This window comes from Megalobrama amblycephala, linkage group LG4, assembly GCF_018812025.1.
Source record: "Megalobrama amblycephala isolate DHTTF-2021 linkage group LG4, ASM1881202v1, whole genome shotgun sequence".
In the NCBI taxonomy this organism is placed as follows: domain Eukaryota; kingdom Metazoa; phylum Chordata; class Actinopteri; order Cypriniformes; family Xenocyprididae; genus Megalobrama; species Megalobrama amblycephala.
The window spans coordinates 42278635-42302089 of NC_063047.1; the positions used below are offsets into that span (position 1 = coordinate 42278635).

At 37.6% G+C, this 23455-nt stretch overlaps 1 protein-coding gene across 1 annotated transcript in view; it reads left to right on the forward strand.

Moving 5' to 3' along the window:
• Window positions 1-23455, forward strand: part of rgs3a (regulator of G protein signaling 3a) — a 117192-nt gene that overhangs the window by 25739 nt on the left and 67998 nt on the right. The window contains exon 10 of the mRNA XM_048189484.1: window positions 12156-12287. Coding sequence (XP_048045441.1) covers window positions 12156-12287 — 132 coding nt within the window. The remainder of the gene's footprint in view (window positions 1-12155; window positions 12288-23455) is intronic.

A 23455-nucleotide genomic window follows, 5' to 3' on the forward strand; every position in this document is an offset into this window, starting at 1 on the left:
GGCAGATTACTTAGACTTAGTGAGTTACTTAGACAAGTTTTTTTCCATCGATGTCTATCCATCGCAGTGGCTGCGGCTTCATCCCATGATGTATCGAGGAGTTTAAGGTTGGCTATGAAAGTGCTTCATCAGGTGAGACAGGGGCGACCACGTCCGCATTTACCGCCTGGCGGGATCCAGTTCATAGCCGCTTGAGGCATGCAGAAGATATGCTCTGAAGATATAGCATCCCTTGAGACTTGAGACCGTGATTGTGAATGATTGCTAGTGATGTAATTACTAGCTCACTGTTGATCATAAATTCAGGAACAGGGTTGAGAACTGCTGATTTATTAGATCGATCAGGGATGTGTTTCACAAAGCCAACTATGGTCGCAAGCTCCATCGTTACCAACACAATTCGACAGGGCTTGCGACCATAGTTAGCTAACGAAGCTTTTGGGAAACGCACCTCAGGGCATCTGCTGTGATGTGTGATGGACACTAGCAGGCTCCATCCTTGAGTAATATAATGCAGGAATAATTCGATTCTTCTTTCTCCTTTGTCTCGATGGACACTCGTAGTAGCTGGAGATGTCACTGGCCAGAAACCCGCCCAACTAAGAGAAAAACAATCTCATTAGAGGAATATCTTTTGTGTCTGCATGTTTTTCTCTCACTCCCATCTTCCTTGTGCAATCCGTGTCCAAGTATATGCCATCTCTCTTTCTTTTGACAAGTATAATGACATCGAGTCTGTTTAATTTATTTTGTTTGGTATGGAAGTGGATTTCCAATCTCTGGTGTGCATTAGCCCAACTTTGCTTGAACTCTGGTGCCGTCCACAGTTGGTATGAAAACCATTTGTCCTAACATGCTAAAGTAGGGTGACCGCCTGGTTATTGCTCTGTTGCGGGACGTAGATGTGATTTTACGGGACAATGCGGGACATATAATAAATTTACTAATAATATACAATGTAAATATTGATTTAGTCGGTAAGACCATTTGCCATCACGTTGGATGAAAACATGTTTTAAATCACCAATAAGCTTTGTTAACTGTGATCGAATTTGTACAGGTTTGTTAGATACAATATAATTTTGTACAATGCAATAGTTGTTTTCATTAATGTGCAATCTTTACATATCTGTTAACATCTAAAAAAATGTATTTCATGACACTTTAGCAACAGCAACAGACTGTAAAATATATAGAGATATTTTACATTAATATTGAACCACTGAAGGTATATTGATGCACACTGATAATAAAATGACAGTGCTTTTTTTTTTTTTTTTTGCTTGCTTTGAGAAGCAAAGGAGGATTTGAGGATACTCGACTGTTTTGGTCTTCAAAGTGAGCAGAAAAAAGGTTTATCATGGAGGAAAGGGTCATTACTAATCAGTGGGGGAAAGTCTTAATGGTCATTAGCAACTTTATCCCCTACCGCATGTTACAGGAGTTTCTATATGCCTTTTATACTTATGCTTTGTCTCTCTGATGCTTGATCTAAAGGCTGCATCCCATTCTTTACACAGAAAGTGTGCATTCCCATCATGGCTTCCGGTTAGGGAAAACTTTTAATGGTTTTTGTTAAAAAAATTTAATTATTTGTTCGTTTCACCTACTTAGATACAATATATAGCCATGCACGAGAGAAACATCGTCTTGCACACGCTAACCAAACAAACATTCAAAGACACACACAAAGAAAAAATGAAAAAAAAAAAATAGAACAAATAAACACAATTGCAAAGGTTATTTTAAAGTGGACCCATAATGCCCCTTTCACAAGATGTAATATCAAGTCTCTGGTGTCTCCAGAATGTGTGTGTGAAGTTTCAGCTCAAAATACCCCACAGATCATTTATTATAGCTTGTCAAATTTGCCCCTATTTGGGTATGAGCAAAAACACGCTGTTTTTGTGTGTGTCCCTTTAAATGCAAATGAGCTGCTGCTCCCGCCCCCTTTCCAGAAGAGGGCGGAGCTTTAACAGCTCAACAGCAACAAAGCTGGAGAATCTCACGCAGCCAAAATGACGAAAGGTGTTCAGCCTTACATTGTTCAAACCGGAGTCGACACTGATGGAGAGACTCAGGAAGAAGTTACAACTTTTAGACGTTTCTGAATGGTTAGTGGATAAATTGATGTAGTTGCTGTGGAGTTGATTCAACTCATCCACTAGCATGTGCCGTCATGTTCATTCTTTTGTGTTGAATTGACCCTCGTTTGTGAAGCAGTCCGGCGTAAAATGACGGCATGTCAACAACACTCGACTACAACAACTCTTCCTCTTCTCTAAAGCAGCCCAACATGGCCCCGCCCCCTTTGTTGCATGTGTTCTCGGGGCGGGGTTTATGTAAATTTTAGGGTTAATGATGTCAGCAACCCAGGAAGAAGCTTGTTGTATTCCCTACCAGCCATTTGTTGTAGTCCTTAAAAAATTTCTGTAAAAGAAAATATCTCCTTTGCATTGAACTGTGAGCGTCGTAACTTTGCAGATGTTGTTTATGATCAAACAGCAACATTACACACTAACTAAAGTTAAAAAAGTCAAATCATAATCAACCACCCCTTTAAAGTACTAATTTCTAGTCAACTAAAGAAAGAAACAGAGATAAATGTATTATTTTTCAGTTAATTCTCAACCAGAATGATATAATATCATAAGCGTTTTTTCTTCTGGGGACATTGAGAAAAATACTTTACAGGTTGATATTGCAAAGCATTTTTAAGATAAGCTGCTGTTAATCCTAACAAAGATGTGCAAATAAATAAATATGTCTGTCATGACAACTCTCTGAGTGCTTGGCATGGTAATGGATGGTAATGTTGAGATGTTTGGTCTTGGTGGAATAGGTCTGCTACGCTGCTGCTGCTGTTATTTCTGTTATTAACATACATGAATTACCCGAGGCAGATCTATACAGGTGGAGCTGGGGAAGGTGGAGGGTTTCTGAAAGCGCTGCCGCTGCTACAGCAGATGCTGAACAAGTATTTGAATGTTGAGCAGCGAGATCATTGGCTGCTGATACAGCAGGAACTAATCAGCTGTGTCCTATAGAGAATGATGTGATTGCAAGAAGATTGAGTTAAGGACCTATCAGCCTGCGCCATCTAGAGTTTCACGACAGAACTTGTTATTTCAATGAAATTCACGCCTGGTTTTTAGTGAAGGCCATTTAACAATTGAGTACAAAAGACAATGATTAATTTTATATTAATTTAATAGTGGCATGATGTAAAAAAAAAAAAAAGGCTTTCAAAGGCAGCTTTGTGTGTCTTTGTCAATCAACTGCAACATCGTAGATTGTTTTTTTTTTTTTTTTTTTTTTTTTAGCTGACATTGTTAGAACAGACCTTTTTGGATTAAAACAAGGCAGGACTTTACTTTTGCCTAAGATCCTTCTTTAACAGCCTTCAAATAAACCCTGGCTGTGATATTAAAGAGTTTGTCATGAGTTGGATTAACATGGATTACATAATCCGAAAAGATCATCAGATGAAAATGTGCTCTGGTTTCCTCTGACATGGACTGCAGATGTTTGAATGGAAACACATGTCTATCAGCTGGGCTAGTCATTTGCCTCTCAAGGCCTGGAAAATGTGTGCATGCAGGCAGCGAGTGGGAGCGCCTCATCCCCACCCCCTGCTGGTCCAGAGCGCCGTGTGCCTGCGCTGATCCCGTCACACCAGCCTGACCGCTGAGGATCTGCAGACGGGAGGTAAGACGCATCCTGTTGGTTTTCACGTGTCGAGGACCTGTTTTCCCAGGAAACATTTGGGCTGCTGACTGTGTGGAGATTGATTTGGTTTACAGTTCAGAAATGGGAGCAATTTCTGTGCAGTTTCTGTGGCGTTTGATTATTGAGAGTGATTTGTAATGTGACAGATGAAATGGTTTACTGCTGTTTTATGCAATTTTATGTACAACATTTTGGTCCATTTTTATGGTTTTGAAAGTTGGTTTTTATGGTTTTGTAGATAAATTTGAGTTGACTATTTATGCATTTGTAAAATCTAGACTTAATAAATGTTTGGTTAAAGAAGTTATGTTAGTAAAAATAACCAGAAGTGGGTTTTGTTTTTGGAGTGGGCTGCACATATCCTTAAGGACGATAACTATAATGATAACGATAAAGTTGTAGTTAAAAAAAAAAAAATTGTTCTAAATATAAAAGAATAGCAGCTGTAACTATATGGAATCACTTTCAGAATGTTTTTTCCCCCCCAACTGGTTAACGATAAAAACAATGACAGCCAATCAGAACCCACCATACTTTGAAGAGACGGAGCATTTAAAGCGTAAATAAAGATGGCCGTTTCTTCCCTATTGTGACGTACATTTAAGTGAAACAGCTTCTGGAACAAGAACAAATGTAGGGCGGGGCTTGATTTTGTCTGTAGGGAATTGATTGGATGGTTGTGGTTTGCTATTGGTGGATCTCATGTGAGTGACAGGTTGCCCCGCCCTCATCATCAGAGAAGAGAAGAGATGCTGCAAGAGGGAGATATTCTGATTCAAGATTACAAGGGACATGAATAATAATAAAAAAAAAAACGTGCACTGTAAATCATTTATAATAATCACGTCAATATTCCAGCATTGATGTCATGGTGATCTTAAGGGTTAAACATGTTCCAGGGCTCTTTTGCTTTTCTCTGTGCTTTGCTCCGAAGCATTAGTCTAATAAATGGATTTGATGGGCGTCTCTTATCTCAGGCCACAATCGCTGGACACCCCACATGTGTGCTGGCAAGCAGTCGGGATATTTTATCATCAGGCATTGGAGTCGTAACCGAGTTGGAGCGCAGGAAGAGTGAGAGGGCAGGAGTGACATTCTCTCAGTGTAATTAGTTAAATTACATCATTAAATTGCAGGACATTCAGTAGTGTGACAGTAACTCCACTCTTTTAAACACGTAGAGGTCTAGTATCAAATGCTGCATTGCTGTTTTTTTATGCATGTAGTTTACAGTCAAGCTGAATGAAGAACTTTTTTTTGTTTATTTGAGCTAAATGATTGGTTCATCCTGGGTGATCGAGGAGGTGTTGGCAGTTAACCTTACTGGTTGATGTAATAACTAATATGCAGAAAATAAATAAATAAATAAATAGTGAGTCGCATGACCAACATTGATGCACTCTTGACATTCATTCTCAACATGAAGCACTTTATGACTGAAAGTAACAGATTATGAGGCCCTGATTGCTCAGCGGTAAAAGGCAACAGTCCGCAGCTCTGCAGCGTCAGTTAATGGTGGTCATAAATGTAATCTTGGTAAGATGAGTGTTTGACAGCATCAATTATTCATTGTGTTCTGAGACTGTAATCCATCCATAACATCTAAGCATAGTTCGATAAACAGCTCTATTCTCCTGGGCATCTTTTTGCAGTTCAGTCAGCCTTTAGTGCACTGATATATTACAGATGCCTCTGTTTTTTTTTGTTTTTTTTTTTTGCTTGGTTGTGTTTTCAGGGAAGTGTGTGGTTATTAGATTCTATGGCCTTGTCAGCAAATTTGCCAGGTTGATGGTTGCCATCTGTAGTGCTGTAGCGTCTTCTCTGCTCCGCTTGGAATGTTATGAGAACCCTTTACCCCTGCTTGATCCCACAGGCTTCGAAAGTTTGTCATTTTGGGAAATATACAAGACTAATAATCATATTACATAATATTCTGCCTTGGACACACTAAAACGCTGTTCCAAAACCTAGTAAGCTACACTCTAAAAAAATGCTGGGTGAAAAACAACCAAATTTGGGTTATTTGGCAACCCAGCGCAGGGTCAGAATTGGACAAACCCAGCGTTGGGTTGTTTTTACCCAGCTGAATGGGTTAACCCTCTGGAGTCTGAGGCTGATTTGGGGCTTGGAGAAGTTTTGACATGCCCTGACATTTGTGCTTTTTTCAGTTGTTCAGGGTAAACATATTAATGACAAAAGTGTCATTACACTGTATTCAGCACAAACTAGGCTACAATAATATGTGAGGAACATGTATGTACATGTTTGTATTTTTGAAGGAATAATGTTTATGCGTGGTTATTGAAAAAACAAAAACTTAAGTCACTGAAATAAGGCCAAAATAAGTATATTAAATCTGTGTTCACAAGACTTCTGGGTATTGGAGGTTGTAGACTAGAGTTTTTGCTTCAGAATTATGTAAGAATTATGCTGCCTACTCCTTCATATAAAACAATATATTGATTTAGTTTTTGTAAGACACTTTTTGTCAAGAAACACAGTATGCTTGGAGGCGTGAATCTGCATGAATAATGGGCCATTTACACCTGAGAAGACAAAAGAATCACATGATAATGACCTGAAATGACTTGTATATTAATGAGGCCTTTCAGTCAGGTAGGCTGTGAAAAAAACCCTCTGTAATCATGTCTCAGCTCATCATAAACAGCAATACTGTGAAATATTATTACAATTTAAAATAATTGTATTCTATTATATTCTTTAAAATATAATTTATTTCTGTGATGCAAAGTGTCTGAACAATTGTTACCTCTATGGCATTTCATATAGGCTTTTAGCTTAAAAGCATGTACATTTGGAGAAATGTTGATGGATTCTTATATATTTATGTCAGTTTTCTATACTGAGAAGTAATATTTATTGTCATCACTATGAGTGCTGAATACTGTTTTTAATTCATACTTGCAGCCGGAGGGCGCTCTCTGTGCACATTTAGTCCACAAATTATTCTAAAGAAGAAGAAGAACCAGGAACTAACGGCATGTCTTCTAGAGATCGCTAACCATTGCTTTAACATCCAAATAAACATTTTTCAAGACAATAAATACACGATTGAGATGATGAATGCATGTATTGCCTCTGAATTTGCGTCTGAATAGCGCTGGCTCCGTGGGCGTGGCCGCATTAGCAGGTACTGAGCTGAATCACAGACTTCTGACATGGCTCTCTTTTCATACAGATTACATAAACACAGAATGTTTGTTTTTGATTTGACTTACACGATTTAAAACCTGACATTTCAACGTTTCTTTAGATGTAAGTGTCATTTTTTTTGTCATTAGTATTCATAAGTTACAGTTCATTTTCTGAGAACTATCAGATTGGACTTCCTTCAGAGGGAGAGGAGATATCACGCATCATGTTAGTTTTCTTTATTTTACAAAAAGCACAACATTGTGTTTTTACTTTGAGTGTACAAAAATAAAAGAAGACATTCTATGCTTGGGTAGAAACATCCCAGCATTTTTTAGAGTGCATGTACACGTTTTACTGTTTTTATCTCTTTTTGTGCCTTGCTATCTACCCCATACATTCTGAACTGAAATAGAACTTCATAATTCTATTGAGTGCCAGTAGAGTTGCCTTTATGGGTTAGAGTCCATTGGAATAGTGTGTTTTGTGTTTGAATGTTACAAAACTAGCAAGACAATATAAGCAGCATAAAAACGGCACAAACAGACATTTGGGTAAAACAGGAGATTCTAGGATCTCAATGAAGGATAGATTCACTGAGCAAAACAAGACACAGTCACTATAAAAAGTCTACACACCCTTGTTAAAATTGCTGTTTTTTAAAATGTGAGAATGAATCCATGATAAAAAAGGTTGTCCAATGTGCACTCGTCTCAACTAATACCGGGAAGCACCTTTTGCTTCTATCACCACAGCCAGTCTTTGAACAGGAATCTATCAGCTTAACACATCTTGATTTGTCAAGCTGTCAAGAAGACTCCAGCATAGAACAAGCAGTTTGGAGGATGGATTTGTCAATTTTTTCCCACTCCAGATCGATCAAATATCCTGTCTATAGCCCAAGTCATTCCACAAGTTTTTTTTCCAATGGATTTACGTCTGGAATCTTACTCAGCCATTATCCTTCTGAAGCCATTCCTTTGTTGACCTATAGGTTATGAAGCTGAAAGATGAAATTCATATTCATCTTCAACTTTGAAACGAAGGCTGGCAGAATTTGTGGCAAAATGGTCTGGTGTTTGGTCTATGATTCCTTCTCTCTTGACTATATGCTCCAGACTCAGCTGAAGAAAAGCTGTAACTACTAACATTTAAATTAATCACCATTTGATACAATGCACTTATTGTGTACATACATGCTTTTACATTTAAAAAATGCCTGCATCTAAAATTGTTGACCTTCCCTTACACCTTAACCTTCCCTAAACCTGTGCCTAACCTTACCCGTATCACACCTCAAGAGTGGCCAAAGTGTTTTGCAATACAATATGAACACAACAAGTTCTTGTTTAATATTTATTTACATTGCCATCTAATACCAACACACAGTACAACCACAGTACTAATTTGTAAGGGAAGTTGATACTGATTTTAAAATGGGTTCAACTCCAGCAGAGGCGACTTTCAAATATACTTGTGTGATGACCTTGTTTCTAAAAGAGTAGATGCCTCAGAGACCAACAGCTTTAGCTTTCTGGTGAAGTAGCCCACCACAAAAGACCAAAGTTCATTTGTTTCATATTAAATGCTGTTGATAAGGAGGTTTCTTGGTGGCCAGTGCTACAGACCAGGATAAATGCAAAACTGCAAACAACTATTGCATTTTGATTTTCTTAAAGCTGTGAAACACCGAAACGCCAAAGTCGGGCCGCCGTTGACCGTCAGTCAGCTCATGGTGTGTCTTAGATGTTTCCAGTTCCAAAATCCTTCGATAAAGACACGTTAGCCACACAGGTCCTTAAAATGGACAGATCCGCAGTAATAAAGAAAAATATTGAATGATTTCTGCACCATAAGAACGCTCCACGAGTTGTGAAAGTGCCACAGCCGGTCTTCCCGTTCCAGGACTCTGGTCCGGGGCTGGATGAAGAGACCAGCAGCAGCTGGGAAATGTTGGATCAGAAGTCTCTCGGTCCCCGAGGCAGCCAGATGCAACCCATATCTGAGCTGCGGATCTGGCTGATGGTTGTCCAGGAACACTTTTCTGGGATAGGACGTCCCCAGTTACTCTGTTTTGTGATGAAGGCTGTGTGAATCTGCTAATCTTTTGTCATCTCAGTGGAATAGTTGGACGTTGGATGACATTTTAGAGTCCTGTTTCATAAACTCCATTTAATGTAAAAGCATGTGATTATTTTATTAAAGTGTCAAAGCATCATGACATGAGTTCAGATGTTTCTCATCTGATGGGACAAGAAGAGATCATCCAGAAATTAAATTCTGTCGTCTATACATCTACTTTCATTGCATGGAAAACTGACATTCTTCCTTTTGCGAAAATGAAGAAAATGATACAGGGATGGAATGACATTTGTAAATGATGACAAAATTTCCATTTTGGGGAACTGGTCCTTCTCGAAGATGACGTCATCAGCACTGGCCATATGGAGCTTCATAGGGACTGATGGTCTCGGGCCGCTTTATTAAGTTGAGAAGATGGATCGAGGAGAATGACTTGTATTGATTTCAGTGCGGGGCTGAGAAGCCACATCATTCTTCAGACAATAACAGACCGGCTTCCTCTAGCATCTGTGCTTTCCCTTCCCTTCTATCTGACGCTGGGGAAATATAAATATATCAAAACTTCATCCGTGATATCCGGGTATTAAGATCCAGATCAGATGATCTGAAGATAACTGCAGTGTTTACATCTGTAAACAAAAAAAAAAGAATTTTTAACCAAATAACAGGTTTATACTGAAGCATTTTTACAGTCTCTTAACGTTAAAACTACGATCAGAATTACAAGGAGAAGATCTCTGATTTCTTGACTTGACATGCAGATTGAAAAAAGAAAACTGTTCAGTGAATCATTTCTAAATATCAAAATAATAGAATTTGAATCGATGTTTTGAGCATTATTAATATGTGTGTTAAATGATCTGTTCTTCCTGCCAAACCAAAGTACTGCAAGCTGCTTCTGGCCGGCCGCTCAAACAGCACAACTAAGCCTCTGCAGATGATCCAGAATGTGGCAGCGTGTCTGATCTCCAATAAACCGGAGAGGAACCGTGTCTCTTGTGCTGCGGCCCGATTCCTCCACCTATTCTATGCCCTAAAAATATGTACTCTTTTTGTGAAGAAAAAGTAGATACTTTTGAGTGTGTAGCAGGAGAGTAGGCACGTTTTGGGATATATGACCACGTCATAAAATAAAAAGAAGAACCATGTTTGGTTCCTCAAAGAAGGTTTCAGTGAACAGATCTTAACAGAACCATTTTTTTTTTTTTTCATTTGTGTGAAGAACATTTTAACAATCTAAAGAACATTTTGTTCACTGTAAACATCCTTCTGTGGAATGGAAAGTTTCCATGGAGGTTAAAGGTTCTTCATGGAACCATCAATGCCAATAAACAATCTTGAAGAAGCTGAAGAATGTTCAACTTTGAGTGAAACGCTGCTCTCATCACTGTCACTTTTTAGCCAGCCGTCCAATCAGAGTGGAGGAGGGGCGGGACAAATATAACACTGAACAATGTACAATATCAACAGATGGCGACAACAACAAGCAGAATAACGGAACAAAACAATTTAAAACAAGAGCAAGAGTAACACTTAAAGTACTAGTAACGCTTATGTGGATTTTCATAGCAAGCAAAAGCATCTCAACTGGAAAAAAAATAAAAAGCTGCGCTGATGTTAAACACCAGTCTTCCTTGGATAAACCCTTATTAAAGGTGGCCTAGAACCTTTTTTAAAAATATGTAATATAAGTCTAAGGTGTCCCCTGAATGTGTCTGTGAGGTTTCAGCTCAAAATACCCCATAGATTTTTTTTTTTAATTCATTTTTTTAACTGCCTATTTTGGGGCATCATTATAAATGAGCCGATTCAGGGCTACTGGCCCTTTAATTCTCGTGCTCCACGCCCACGGAGCTCGCGCTTGCCTTGAACAGTGCATAAACACAGTTTACACAGCTAATATAACCCTCAAAATGGATCTTCACAGAGTGTTCGTCATGCATGCTTCGGATTATGTGAGTATTGTATACTGTTATATTGTTTACATTTGATTCTGAATGAATTTGAGGCTGTGCTCCGTGGCTAACGGCTAATGCTACACTGTTGGAGAGATTTATAAAGAATGAAGTTGTGTTTATGAATTATACAGACTGCAAGTGTTTAAAAATGAAAATAGCGACGGCTCTTGTCTCCGTGAATACAGTAAGAAACGATGGTAACTTTAACCACATTTAACAGTACATTAGCAACATGCTAACGAAACATTTAGAAAGACAATTTACAAATATCACTAAAAATATCATGTTATCATGGATCATGTCAGTTATTATCACTCCATCTGCCATTTTTCACTATTGTTCTTGCTTGCTTACCTAGTCTGATGATTCAGCTGTGCACAGATCCAGACGTTAATACTGGCTGCCCTTGTGTAATGCCTTGAACATGGGCTGGCATATGCAAATATTGGGGGCGCACATATTAATGATCCCGACTGTTACGTAACAGTCGGTGTTATGTTGAGATTCGCCTGTTCTTCGGAGGTCTTTTAAACAAATGAGATTTACATAAGAAGGAGGAAACAATGGAGTTTGAGACTCACTGTATGTCATTTCCATGTACTGAACTCTTGTTATTCAACTATGCCAAGATAAATTCAACTTTCATTCGAGGGCACCTTTAAAGCTACTAAAGTTACTCAGTCAAGAGCAGTGGATGATTTTCTCTTTATATTTTGTTGTTTGAATTAACACTAAAGTCAGACAGCAGCAGGTTTAGGCTACTGTCACTTTAAGAACTAGTGCACAGATCCAAATATGATTTTCTTGTGTTTACTTTCACTGAAGACATAACTGACTGTTTATGCGAATACTCACCAAAATGGGCAGTTTGACATTTGTTTACAGTATAAAAATTATGTCTATGTCCCCATAAAATATGGAAACCCTGTGTGTGTGTGTGTGTGTAGACATCAGTTAGCATTGTCATGACATCATCTTTCTATGAGAAATCAGTAAAGTGCACAGTTGGGGTCTTAAGATGGCTTTCATTAACTAAATGGATCATACCCATATCTCTAATCAGTCCTGGCAGTGCTTGAAAGCTGTTAATGAGACAAACAAACAAATAAGAGCTTTTCCATTTCTTTCTGCTTCTCTGCACTACACCGGTTTGATTTTTCACTTCACCAAACCGCATAAACATTTGCATACTGCAATATTCATCTCTGTCTCTCTCTGTCTGTGTCTCTGCAGAAATGTGATTGTCTTCTGAGTCTGAAAGCGACTTCTCTGGAGCAAAAAGCAAGAGTGTGTCAGTGTTTGAGCGAGAACATCCAGAAACAGCTCCAGCTGCACGGAAGACAGACGTTCTGCCCGCCTCAGCAGGTACGGTACACGCGTGATGTTTCTCTGGACGTGATCAGCGATAAGGATGTGATTGCCGTGTTCTTACTGCATCTCACATTTGTTGATCATGAACAAACTAATTTATGACATGCGGGTGAGGGCATTTTTACACACTCCATGACTCCAAGAGTCCTGTCAACACACTGAACACTGCTCTGAAGTGCTCAAATCTGTCAAGTCAGGTCAAGAGACCTTTATTTATTGTACAGATTGTTCCAGAGCAGCTTCACGGTAACAAACAGCAATGCAAACTTGATCAAATATGAGACGAAATTCTGCTGTAAAGCACATCTACAGAAGACAACAGCGTCATTATTCATTAGCCGTGTCGATGTTGCCAAATTCATCAATTAGGAAACTAATTTGGTTCAGCTATAGAGCAACGCTGCAGCAGACGTCACAGTCTGTGGCACAAGAATTCTGCATGAACAAACAGGCAGATAATCTCATTGAGGATTGCGTCGCTCATCCAATCATCTCCCGGCCGCTCTCTCTCCAGATTGGAGGTACAGTGTGTTTCAACATAAGCTTGCACAGCATCAACAAGAACCACTTTAATTTTGCTCTGTTTATCGCACAAAGTGATTGTGTTGCTGCAGGAGACTTCGATCACCGGACTTTTGTGGAGATGTATGATGTGAGAGCATGCTTTGATGCTGAATCTGTTTGGCAAATGTTTGTAGGAGAAAAAGGCGACGGTCAGTCGATGTCGGGCCGTCGGTGAGCGTCTGTCGGGCTGCTTTTCATGGTGTGTTCCACACGTCGTCTGTAGTAATGATGCTTTCGGGAAACGCACCTCTGATTGGCTGTTCAGTTTAGCCAATGAGATTTAAAGTGAAAGTGATGAAAGCGAGGAAAGAAGTCGAGACGGCACAGACAGAAGGCTGTTACCTGAGCATTGCAATATGTGAACATTTTCATGATTTTTGCTGTGTCACGGCCTTGAAGGGGTAAACGATCCTTCCTGTTGTAGGTGTTGTTCTGTGTTTCAGCCAACAGAACAGAGAAATATATGGTTGGAAGTCTGAGATGTCTAGTGTAATGTTCCACAGAGACTGGAACACAGAATGAGTCTAATAGGCTTTCATTCAGTTCTCACACCTGCCATCATTTATTCCTCTGCTCTCCATTCACATGAAAGAGAAGGTGTGTGTTGATCACAGATGCTTTTATCAGCCTTTGAATCAGCTTTCACTCTTTTTCACTCATTTTCTCTTCTCCTCTTTTGCTTTATGCCTCTCTTCACCTCTGTGTTCCGTCGTTCTGTCCGTCTGTTTGTTTGTTCCGGCCGTGTCTTTCACTGCAGCTGTGTCATGTGCCGGATCCATTTAAACGTCTCTGTGTGTGTGTGTGTGTCTTGGATATGATTTAGGGCTGCGGTTCTCAGATTGACCCAAAATAGGTTGCAGGTTTTGTCAGATAGAGTCGCAGACAGCAGGGAAAAACAATGGCGAAAGTAAATAATAAAATTGAGCTAGCCATATAATTAATTGCAAATAAATTTACTAATCAGCTTTTAAAAGGGAGGATAAAAACGTCTGCATCTGTCACAGTCGTGTGATGATCTCTCTTTCTTTGACGAAACTCACATCATTACATTGTGTGCAACTACGAGAAACATGGTTTGCAGCACAATTTGTTTTGTGCAATGAATTATTGGCATCAAACCATTAAAATTCAAAAGATATTTATAAAACAAAATTCAAAATATTCAGCCTGCGTCAGTAACAGTGTGGGTCATAGTTTTCCAATTATTTTGGGCCTGCTTTTAAGGACATTTGTCTATGAGAAACAGTGTTGGGTTGTCCAGAGCGGTGTGGTTTTTGTTAAAACTAAAAGTTTTATCATTTTCATTGAAATAAAATATAGATATTAGATGAAAACCTTAAAAAAGCAACTGAAATAAATAAGTTAAATAAATAAAATACTAAAATTACTAAAAATAAAACTATGAAAAGAAAAAAAAAAACATGACAAAATTACTAACACAGTAAATAATATTAAAAACACTGGTGGAAAGTAGTCACACTTTTTATTCCAGTAAATATATATATATATATTTTTTTTTTTGAAAGTCAATTTCTATATAGACACATGCAATTCTTGGCTACAACAAACAAACAAACAAAATCCACCATTATTGCCCAAGAAATAAAATTCTAATATTGAGGCATGTTGTCACACCATATGCCAATTAAATAGCATATTATATAAATGAAAAAAAAAAAAAAAATTCAAAAGACATTTATAAAACAATAAACAATCTCAGTTTAGAACAATTAATGAAACATCAACAAGCATTTTTTGGCCAATTGAAAATGCAATGAATAAATTGAATAAAATTACAATAGTGTTTCCAGACAGGACTAAAGCACTTGTAGCTCATGGCTGGGGTCTGTTTGCCCCGTCACAAAAAGACTTGGATTAGGAAACATTCTTGCAAGTTTAGCCTGGGAAAGGACTTTAAACCATATAAAAGTACGTTTAGAGCAGATTCCCACTGCTCTCTAATATGGGATACAGAGGGATCACGTCTACCCATAATCCTGTATAAATGATTGAGACTCATCCCTTATTAGTCCAGGCATGATGATGAGGGGATAGAAAATGAGCAAACTTGAATTAAGTCTTTAATAGCTCAGATTCGGTTGTCATACCAAACATGAAAGCCTTTGTTTAATAAAGATGGCTGGAAATGATGATTGCCTACTTTACACTCTTAGAAGAAAAGTAGAAACTTCATGCGCTTCATATATAGAACCGTTAAAAGGGCTCCCATCATGGGGTCATTTTATGGATTTAGTTTTAAAGGGGTCAAGACATGCATTTTTTTTAATTTTATTTTAAAATCCCCCTGTGGTGAAAATCAAGTTTTTAATGTTGTTTATATGGTGTTTTTAACACGCTTTAAGACAAACCATGTGCAAATTCATATTGCTGAGTGTTTTCCCTTTAAAACGGCAGTGATCTAAAGACAGTCTCAAAAACACGGTTTGAAATCGCTGGTGTTTCTGACGTCACAAACTACCTCGTAACCAATCACGTCAACGTGTGGGCGGGCTTTAGCATATCATTACCTGACCGCACAAGGGAGTCTCAAAAGAAGGTTATCCCGGTATATTTTTTCTGTTGATATGAAAAATCATGTAGATTTAGCAATATAGCGGGAGTATGATGAATATTACGATGTTATGATGAACTATAAGCCTTTCTCCACTGACGTTCTGAGTTGATCAAAGCGTTTCTAAGGATACTGATTGTTAGAAAGCAGCTGTCTGATTCGCTAACGGAAACATGGTTTGTGTAACATTAGCAACACATTATTAGCTGTTTGATGACGTATTCAAGGAAACAGCTAATCATAGTGATTACCGTTATGTGTCCGACATTGTAAAAAACAATATCATTTACCTCAGTAAGTTGACCGAGTGGATCTAGTCTGAGCTCATGCGAGTGAGTGGAGGCGGAGCTAATTATCATATTCATAGATCCGTGTATATTAAATGAGGCAAGGGTGTAGAGTTACATTCAAGCTATTTTAAGGCATTAAGAATTTTTTATTTATTTTTTTCACAGGAAAACATTCTTTAATATGTTCATTAAGGTTCATTTATAATGTTAATAAAGTTTTTTGCACAAAAAAAAAAAAAAAATTATATATATATATATGGTGCGATGATGCATAACTATTGGTCGATGCTCTGGAGGCAGTCATTGGCACATGCCCGTGTGATGTCACAGGTCACCCAATATCAAAACAAGCCATTTTTGAAACTTGATCAAATAAATGCTTTGTTTTTCTAATGAGGACGATCATTAGATTTTGATAGGCAATTTTGATTTCTCATGTCATGACCCATTTAAATAATTAATTCATTTTTTGTTTTAATTCATTTTTAATTTTAATTAAATGTTATGAATTAAACACTATCACTAAAAAAATGGGTATAACCCATTAAACTTAAAAGTATCATGCAATAATTTAAGACATTTCTCCTTATATAGAACCCTTTTGACATAAATTTGACATTTATTTGAGTCTAGAAACCCATCGAACAATCCCCACGTCTGTAGGCTAATAAGTGAAGTATTCAGAAAAATACCATATTTTCCAGAATATAAGTTGCATTTTTTTTTATTCATGGAAAATATATACTACATTCTGGGTTCCTGGAAAACCTGTAAACATTAAACTACTGTTTCACTGAAACAAATAAAAACATAATATCAAAAGTCATGTGAAATTCAAATAGCCTCGGAACATTGATTGTTCAGTAGGTGTGGAAGCCTGTACTATAGTTTGTACATGTTTCTGTCAGGTATACGTGTGTGTGTGTGTTTGACGCTGTGATGCTCTCTCGTGATATAAGAGGAAATGATGAGGCCTCATGAATCATACAGGCAGAGAGAGCAGCGTGACACACAGACGCGCTCTGACACCGACACGAGAGCAGCTGGATCGGCGGCCATGTGGCGACTCATGGGAAATGTCATCTAACTGTCATTTCCTTTCATAAACGTTTCGTTTCATTGTGCTGTGTAATGATGCCGCTGCTGTCTGTGTGCAACCTACAGTACAAACCCAGACCCCTGTTCATTTCATTCTTTATTTCCCTCGCCATTGCAGACAAAAACGATAAGAAAGAAATGCTGCACTTAAATTCCGTTCAACTGACACTGTGTGTGTACCGCTGGAATTCAGTAGGTAATAAATGTTGCACTTTTGCAACTCTAAACTTTCTAATATTATTAGAATGAATCATTTCATTTCTGTTTCAGACATGCAACAGGTAAAGAGAAGTAATGGAGTAGGGAAAAGCATGCATGAAACGAGAGTAAGAAGAGTATATATATTTTTCTGTGCTCAACACACTTACTTGAACTAAAGGGATGTAAATGTCTCTTTTCATAGTTATTTCGTTGTAATTTTAGCGGTCAGTTAATTACATAGAAAAACAATTCAAGACATGTTTCAGATTGCCGTTAGAGGTGCTTGTATAACAATGTATACTTGCCAAATTGTTCCCGAAAATGCCATTTACTTTATACTTAGTACTGCATATGCAGACTTGCTGGATGTGTTTAGAAAAGCTTCTACAGTATCACCGAACTGTCAGTCGACCTTTTTATATGGTGAGTATTTGTAATTTGGCTGCCTCTTCCAAGGCAAGTATATCACATGATGGATGGTGATGTTCTGAACTTAATTTAACACAACGGTTCCCTGTCCTTTCCAAACGTGCCTCTCTGACCTCTCTGATGAATTCAGATAACGCCACAGTCTCTGCAGACAGCTCTAGAGAAAACACTGCAAAATAATGGAAATGCATGCTGACTTCTGTCCAGAAGACATTCAAGCATGAAAACCTGTTCTAGTAGAGCCCAAAAACAACATCAAGACTTTGTAAAGGGGCAGAAAATGGCCTCTTTAATGTTTAATGTGTGTTTTTGTGTTTAATGAAGCACGATAGTCTCTGGCTGAACAGCTGCATGAGGTCATGAGCAATTCATAAACACGCTGCGGTCTTCTCGACGTGTGATGTCCCACGTTTGACACGAGGAGTTTTATGTCCAGGGATTATAGAAACATTGTTTTCTGCAGTCGCTGCCCTGTGACACTCCTGGAAGAGGCTAAAAATAAGCCCTGACCGCTCGACGGACCTGCGTCACACTGGACACTCAGGGACTATCTTTACCTCACACTGGACACACACACACACACACACACTCCTACTGTCTATCATTAGAGCGTGTGTGATAAGATGGGTGAAAGCAGCTCGTGACGGCAGATATAAATGATGTTCATGTTATCATCAGAAAAACAAAAAACAAACATTTATTATGAAGTGAGTGACGTGAAGGTTAAGTATGGTAACCCATTCTCAGAATTTGTCCTCTGCATTTAACCCATCCAAGTTAATGCACACGCATTAGGAGTGAGTAATGAACACACACACACACTGCAAACCGTGACACACACACCCAGAGGCGGGCCATTCATTGCGGCGCCCGTGGAGTGATTAGGGGCTCGGTGTCTTGCTCAAGGTCGTTTCCTGCTGGTATTGAGAATCGAACCTGCGACCTTTGGGTCACAAAACCCTAATTAGAAGTATTAGTATCAGTACTGAACCAATATTGGTAACACTTTTTAATAAGTATACAGTAATAAAGTACTTACAAATCGTTTGCAAACTATTATTTTATTATTGGTTTATAGTTAATTCATAGTTAACCCTAGTGAAAAATAAATATACTAAAATCTATTTGAAATACATTTATTTTATGCTAAGTGTAATACAATTGCATTTACATTTGCATGTACTTAATATAAATACCCTGCAATTGTAATTTTAGTATACTAAATTGGTATACTTAAAGGTGCCCTCGAATGAAAAATTGAATTTATCTTGGCATAGTTAAATAACAAGAGTTCAGTACATGGAAATGACATACAGTGAGTCTCAAACTCCATTGTTTCCTCCTTCTTATATAAATCTCATTTGTTTAAAAGACCTCCGAAGAACAGGCGAATCTCAACATAACACCGACTGTTACGTAACAGTCGGGATCATTAATATGTACGCCCCCAATATTTGCATATGCCAGCCCATGTTCAAGGCATTAGACAAGGGCAGCCAGTATTAGCGTCTGGATCTGTGCACAGCTGAATCATCAGACTAGGTAAGCAAGCAAGAACAACAGCGAAAAATGTCAGATGGAGCAATAATAACTGATATGATCCATGATATCATGATATTTTTAGTGATATTTGTAAATTGTCTTTCTAAATGTTTCGTTAGCATGTTGCTAATGTACTGTTAAATGTGGTTAAAGTGACCATCGTTTCTTACTGTATTCACGGAGACAAGACTGTCGTTATTTTCATTATTAAACACTTGCAGTCTGTATAATTCATAAACACAACTTCATTCTTTATAAATCTCTCCAACAGTGTAGCATTAGCCGTTAGCCACGGAGCACAGCCTCAAATTCATTCAGAATCAAATGTAAACAATATAACAGTATACAATACTCACATAATCCGACGCATGCATGACGAACACTTTGTAAAGATCCATTTGAGGGTTATATTAGCTGTGTGAACTTTGTTAAGGCACTGTTCAAGGCAAGCGCGAGCTCCGGGGGCGTGGAGCACGAGAATTAAAGGGGCCGCAGCATAAATCGGCTCATATTTAATGATGCCCCAAAATAGGCAGTTAAAAAAATTAATTAAAAAAAATCTATGGGGTATTTTGAGCTGAAACTTCAGACACATTCAGGGGACGCCTTAGACTTATATTACATCTTGTAAAAAAACATTCGATGGCACCTTTAAAGTCTGCTAAACTGGAATAAGTATTTTTGTGTTGAGGTCCAACTAAAGATATACTTAAGTATATTTGATTGTGCTAAAGTGGAACTATTGCAAGTATACTTTAGTACAAGTATATATATCTTGCATTCAAATTATACAGTGATCATACAATCCTTACTAATAGTGATATTAAACACATTTATAGGCTTAATATTTAGAAATATGCATTGTGCAATAACGAAGAACTGCAAATGAAGTTTAATTAAAATATTAATGTCAGTATGTCTGTAAATAGTCAACATCTGAAGCGGATCAAAACCCTTCATCAAAGTTGTCCTAAAACCTTCTTCTGATGACAACTTTGATGAACTTTTTGATCCACTTCAAATGCTGACTACTGTATATTAATGGGTTTTTAGTCAGTGTGAAATGAATAAATATATTTTGGTAGGGTTTGTTCACTAGGGCAGACTCTGCATTCATTGCCTCTGACATGTTTTCTCAGCATCAGGTACTTAACTCAGAAACTCTTAAGGAAATCCAGAGTTACCTAAACTCATGAGTTCATGAGCATTTTAAATACATTATTTCTGACATGACTTGAAAACCCTGTAACTGCCCCAACGTCCTACTATTGGTTGATCCAGAATGATTGATATGTTTTGAACGCGCCATAAAGCCAATGCCATCACACTCACTGACAATCGGTTTTGCTGTACTTTTGCTGAACAACCGAACTCGCTGGAGTGCACACTATTGGGAATCTGTGTTGCAGATTTTGTCAGAAGGAAACTTTAGAGTCTAGAAAGTCATTGTAGCTAAAGACACAAGTCTCACCATGTATTTCAAATCCGAGAATAATTGAATTATTTTTAAATGATGCTATATAATTTTTTAGATGAGACTTTCTTTTTGTGCAAACCATAGAAAACATGAGGTATGAACTGAAACATCGAGTTTGTTTCTGCTAATTGCTTCATGTTGTGTTAATGACAGATCATGTCAGGTTAAAGGGAAGCAAAACATTCTTGATATTTAACGTTGCATCTAATGGTTTTATTTCTTCAACAGCTTAAAGTTTAATGCATGTTGGTGTTGTTTAGCAACAGGCCGTTTCACGTTTATTTTCATGCACCACTTACTGTGTCTATATTAATAATTTTGTCGGCGATTCACAGTCTTTTAATCCATATAATTTGTGTTGTCATTAATAGTTGTCATTAGTAATGTCTGCGCGATTATAGCTGTACTTGTAACAGTATAGAGAGAACACAAAGTAACCCCAGTTTTTATATCTGTGTGGTGGCGCAACAGGTAAGCCGAGTGCTCTTGTGCGACAGCGGCCCGCGTGACCCGGGTTCGATTCCAGCCTGTATTCAATATACATGTAAATCTGTTCCCATTGTCTCACTGATGTTCACTGGATCAGTAAGTTACTGGTATACTGGAGCTGTCTGTAAAAGGCATATTCTAAAACTGTAACTTTATTTATAAAGATTACTTTATTGTAGTCTATTTGAAGCACACTATAATGATGCCATTAACACACTACACATTCACTTGGAATACCATTGCAATGTGTTTTAAAATCACTAAAAGTTTGTTATCAGTATAATATTAATGTATGTTCAACACTCTTACAATGTAATTGAATTGCAATTCTAATGTCACCAAAATACATTTAAAGTTCATGCTGAGTGAATTCTGCATTTCAAAACTTAAACACAAGAGTATATTTACAGTGTACTTAAGTATACTTGGAATAGTTCTACTTTAGCACAACAAGTATATTTAATACAACTTTAGCACTAAAATGCATTTAGTACAAAATTAGTTGTTCCAATTTAGCAGACTTTAAGTATACCAATTTATAGCTTGCCACAAATACATTTAGTTATACTAAAGTACATACAAATAAATTGTGCTTAAGTATACTAATTTTTCACTAGGGTGTACTAAATAATAATATGGGATTTAATGGTCATTTTATAGTTTTTTGACTTCTAAAGCCCTTTGGGTTTTAAAGCCTGTCTATAGACATACTGTTAAAACTACTCATGGCCACCTTTACACAAACTGACCACATATTATTGTAGTAACATGTTGTAGCCTACAGTATTTTCTAGGCTATTTTTCATAGGTCATGAACTGTGTTGTTTTATTGTTTTTTAATGTTTCATGGGGTGCACTAATAATGTTAGTATGCTTTTTACATCAAAAAATGTCATAATTTAGAAATAAAAGGCATTATTCTTACCCTGATTTTAGCCTCTGATTTGAACGCTCTGTTTTAAGGGGCGTGTCTCTGTGAGACTTCAGTGTAAACGCCCACTGCTGTGATTGGCTGACATCTTTGCATATGAAATAGCTAAGCATTACTCTCTCAAACTTTTAGCACATTTTTACTATTACAGCTCTCAAGATTAACTAATCATGAAAAGTGTTGATTATTTAGATCTATGGCATTATATTTAGATCGTGGCATGAAAGGTTGCAGTGATGAACATTGTAGTCGATCACAGACATGTTGTTGAGCTCATGAAAGCAGTGATCTCGTCATTGAAACTCAATTTCTGCACACTAACGAATGCTTTCATCATAACTAACAGTGCAAACACCATATAAATAAGAGATTTGTTGAATAAAACGGGAGTTTTGGCTCGAGTCCAGAACTCAGTCACTGATAAACTCACTCTGTTTGATTGACAGCTCCAGCGATTGTAAAGGGAGCGTTCTTTGATCTCTTTCTATATATAATTTAATCAGTTTAAATAACAGATTATTTTCATCCTACTAAGAGAAACAAGGTGAAGTTGAGCGTTTAGTCGCTGGTTTGATTTACTGACACACAGACAAAGATCATCTGACTGTACATGAATCATTAATATCAGATCAGGCATTAGAATGAACACAGTTACTGACATGTTGTTGCATTACTGTCGAGTCCGTATCGTAAAAGTCTGTTTGCACTGAAATGCAATTGATTTACCAAAGAATCCACAGTGAAATGAAGAGAGACATTCACATTGTTGAAAATAAATAATCATATTCCTGCATTAGGATCCTTTGAAAGGTAATGTTATTTTAGTCCTGTATCGCTCTTCTCTCCTCCTCATCTCACTAACACACCAGTGGGCGGGGCTAATGCTGCAATGATGAAGTAGGCGTTGATTTCTTCTGAGGAGGCGGAGTTTCACCATCTATAGACACATTCCAGGATCAGTCGTTCGCTGGATCTGGTGTCAATAAAAGCTTTTGTTGGACTAACAAGGAAGTTTTCAGTTCTGAAACTTACAAGATATTCTTAGAGTACGATGACCTCTTAAAAGTTGATTTCTCAATTCATGACCCCTTTAAGATAAAGACCTTCATGAATTATAGACCAAGCTAGTTTTCTCTGTGTAAAATGTGTTCTGCTCTAATAGGAAAAAAAAAAAAAAAAAAAAAAAATTCTTGCAAGATTTAAAGAGGAATATTCAGCATTTGATGGATCTTGTTTGGTTGTCTTTAAAGAAAGGACAATCTATAACTATTTATAACTTTAATGCGATGTCAGTCCCGCATGGCAGATGTGTTTTATGGTAATGAAATGGGTCCTGAGACAGTCTCATTTATTGCTTTCTGATGAATGAATTTATTTCAGCAGAGGGTCTATGAGACTTTAATGAGAATGATGTACTGCAGACATTTGATTAATATACTGTACGCATATAGAGTTTATAAGTTTGTAATTTGATCAAGTCTCCCCAAATTGCAAATGCCTTTTCAGTCTGTTTTAACTGTATGTGATGAATGTGACGTGTCTGATTTAACTGACTGTTGGAGTGACGGA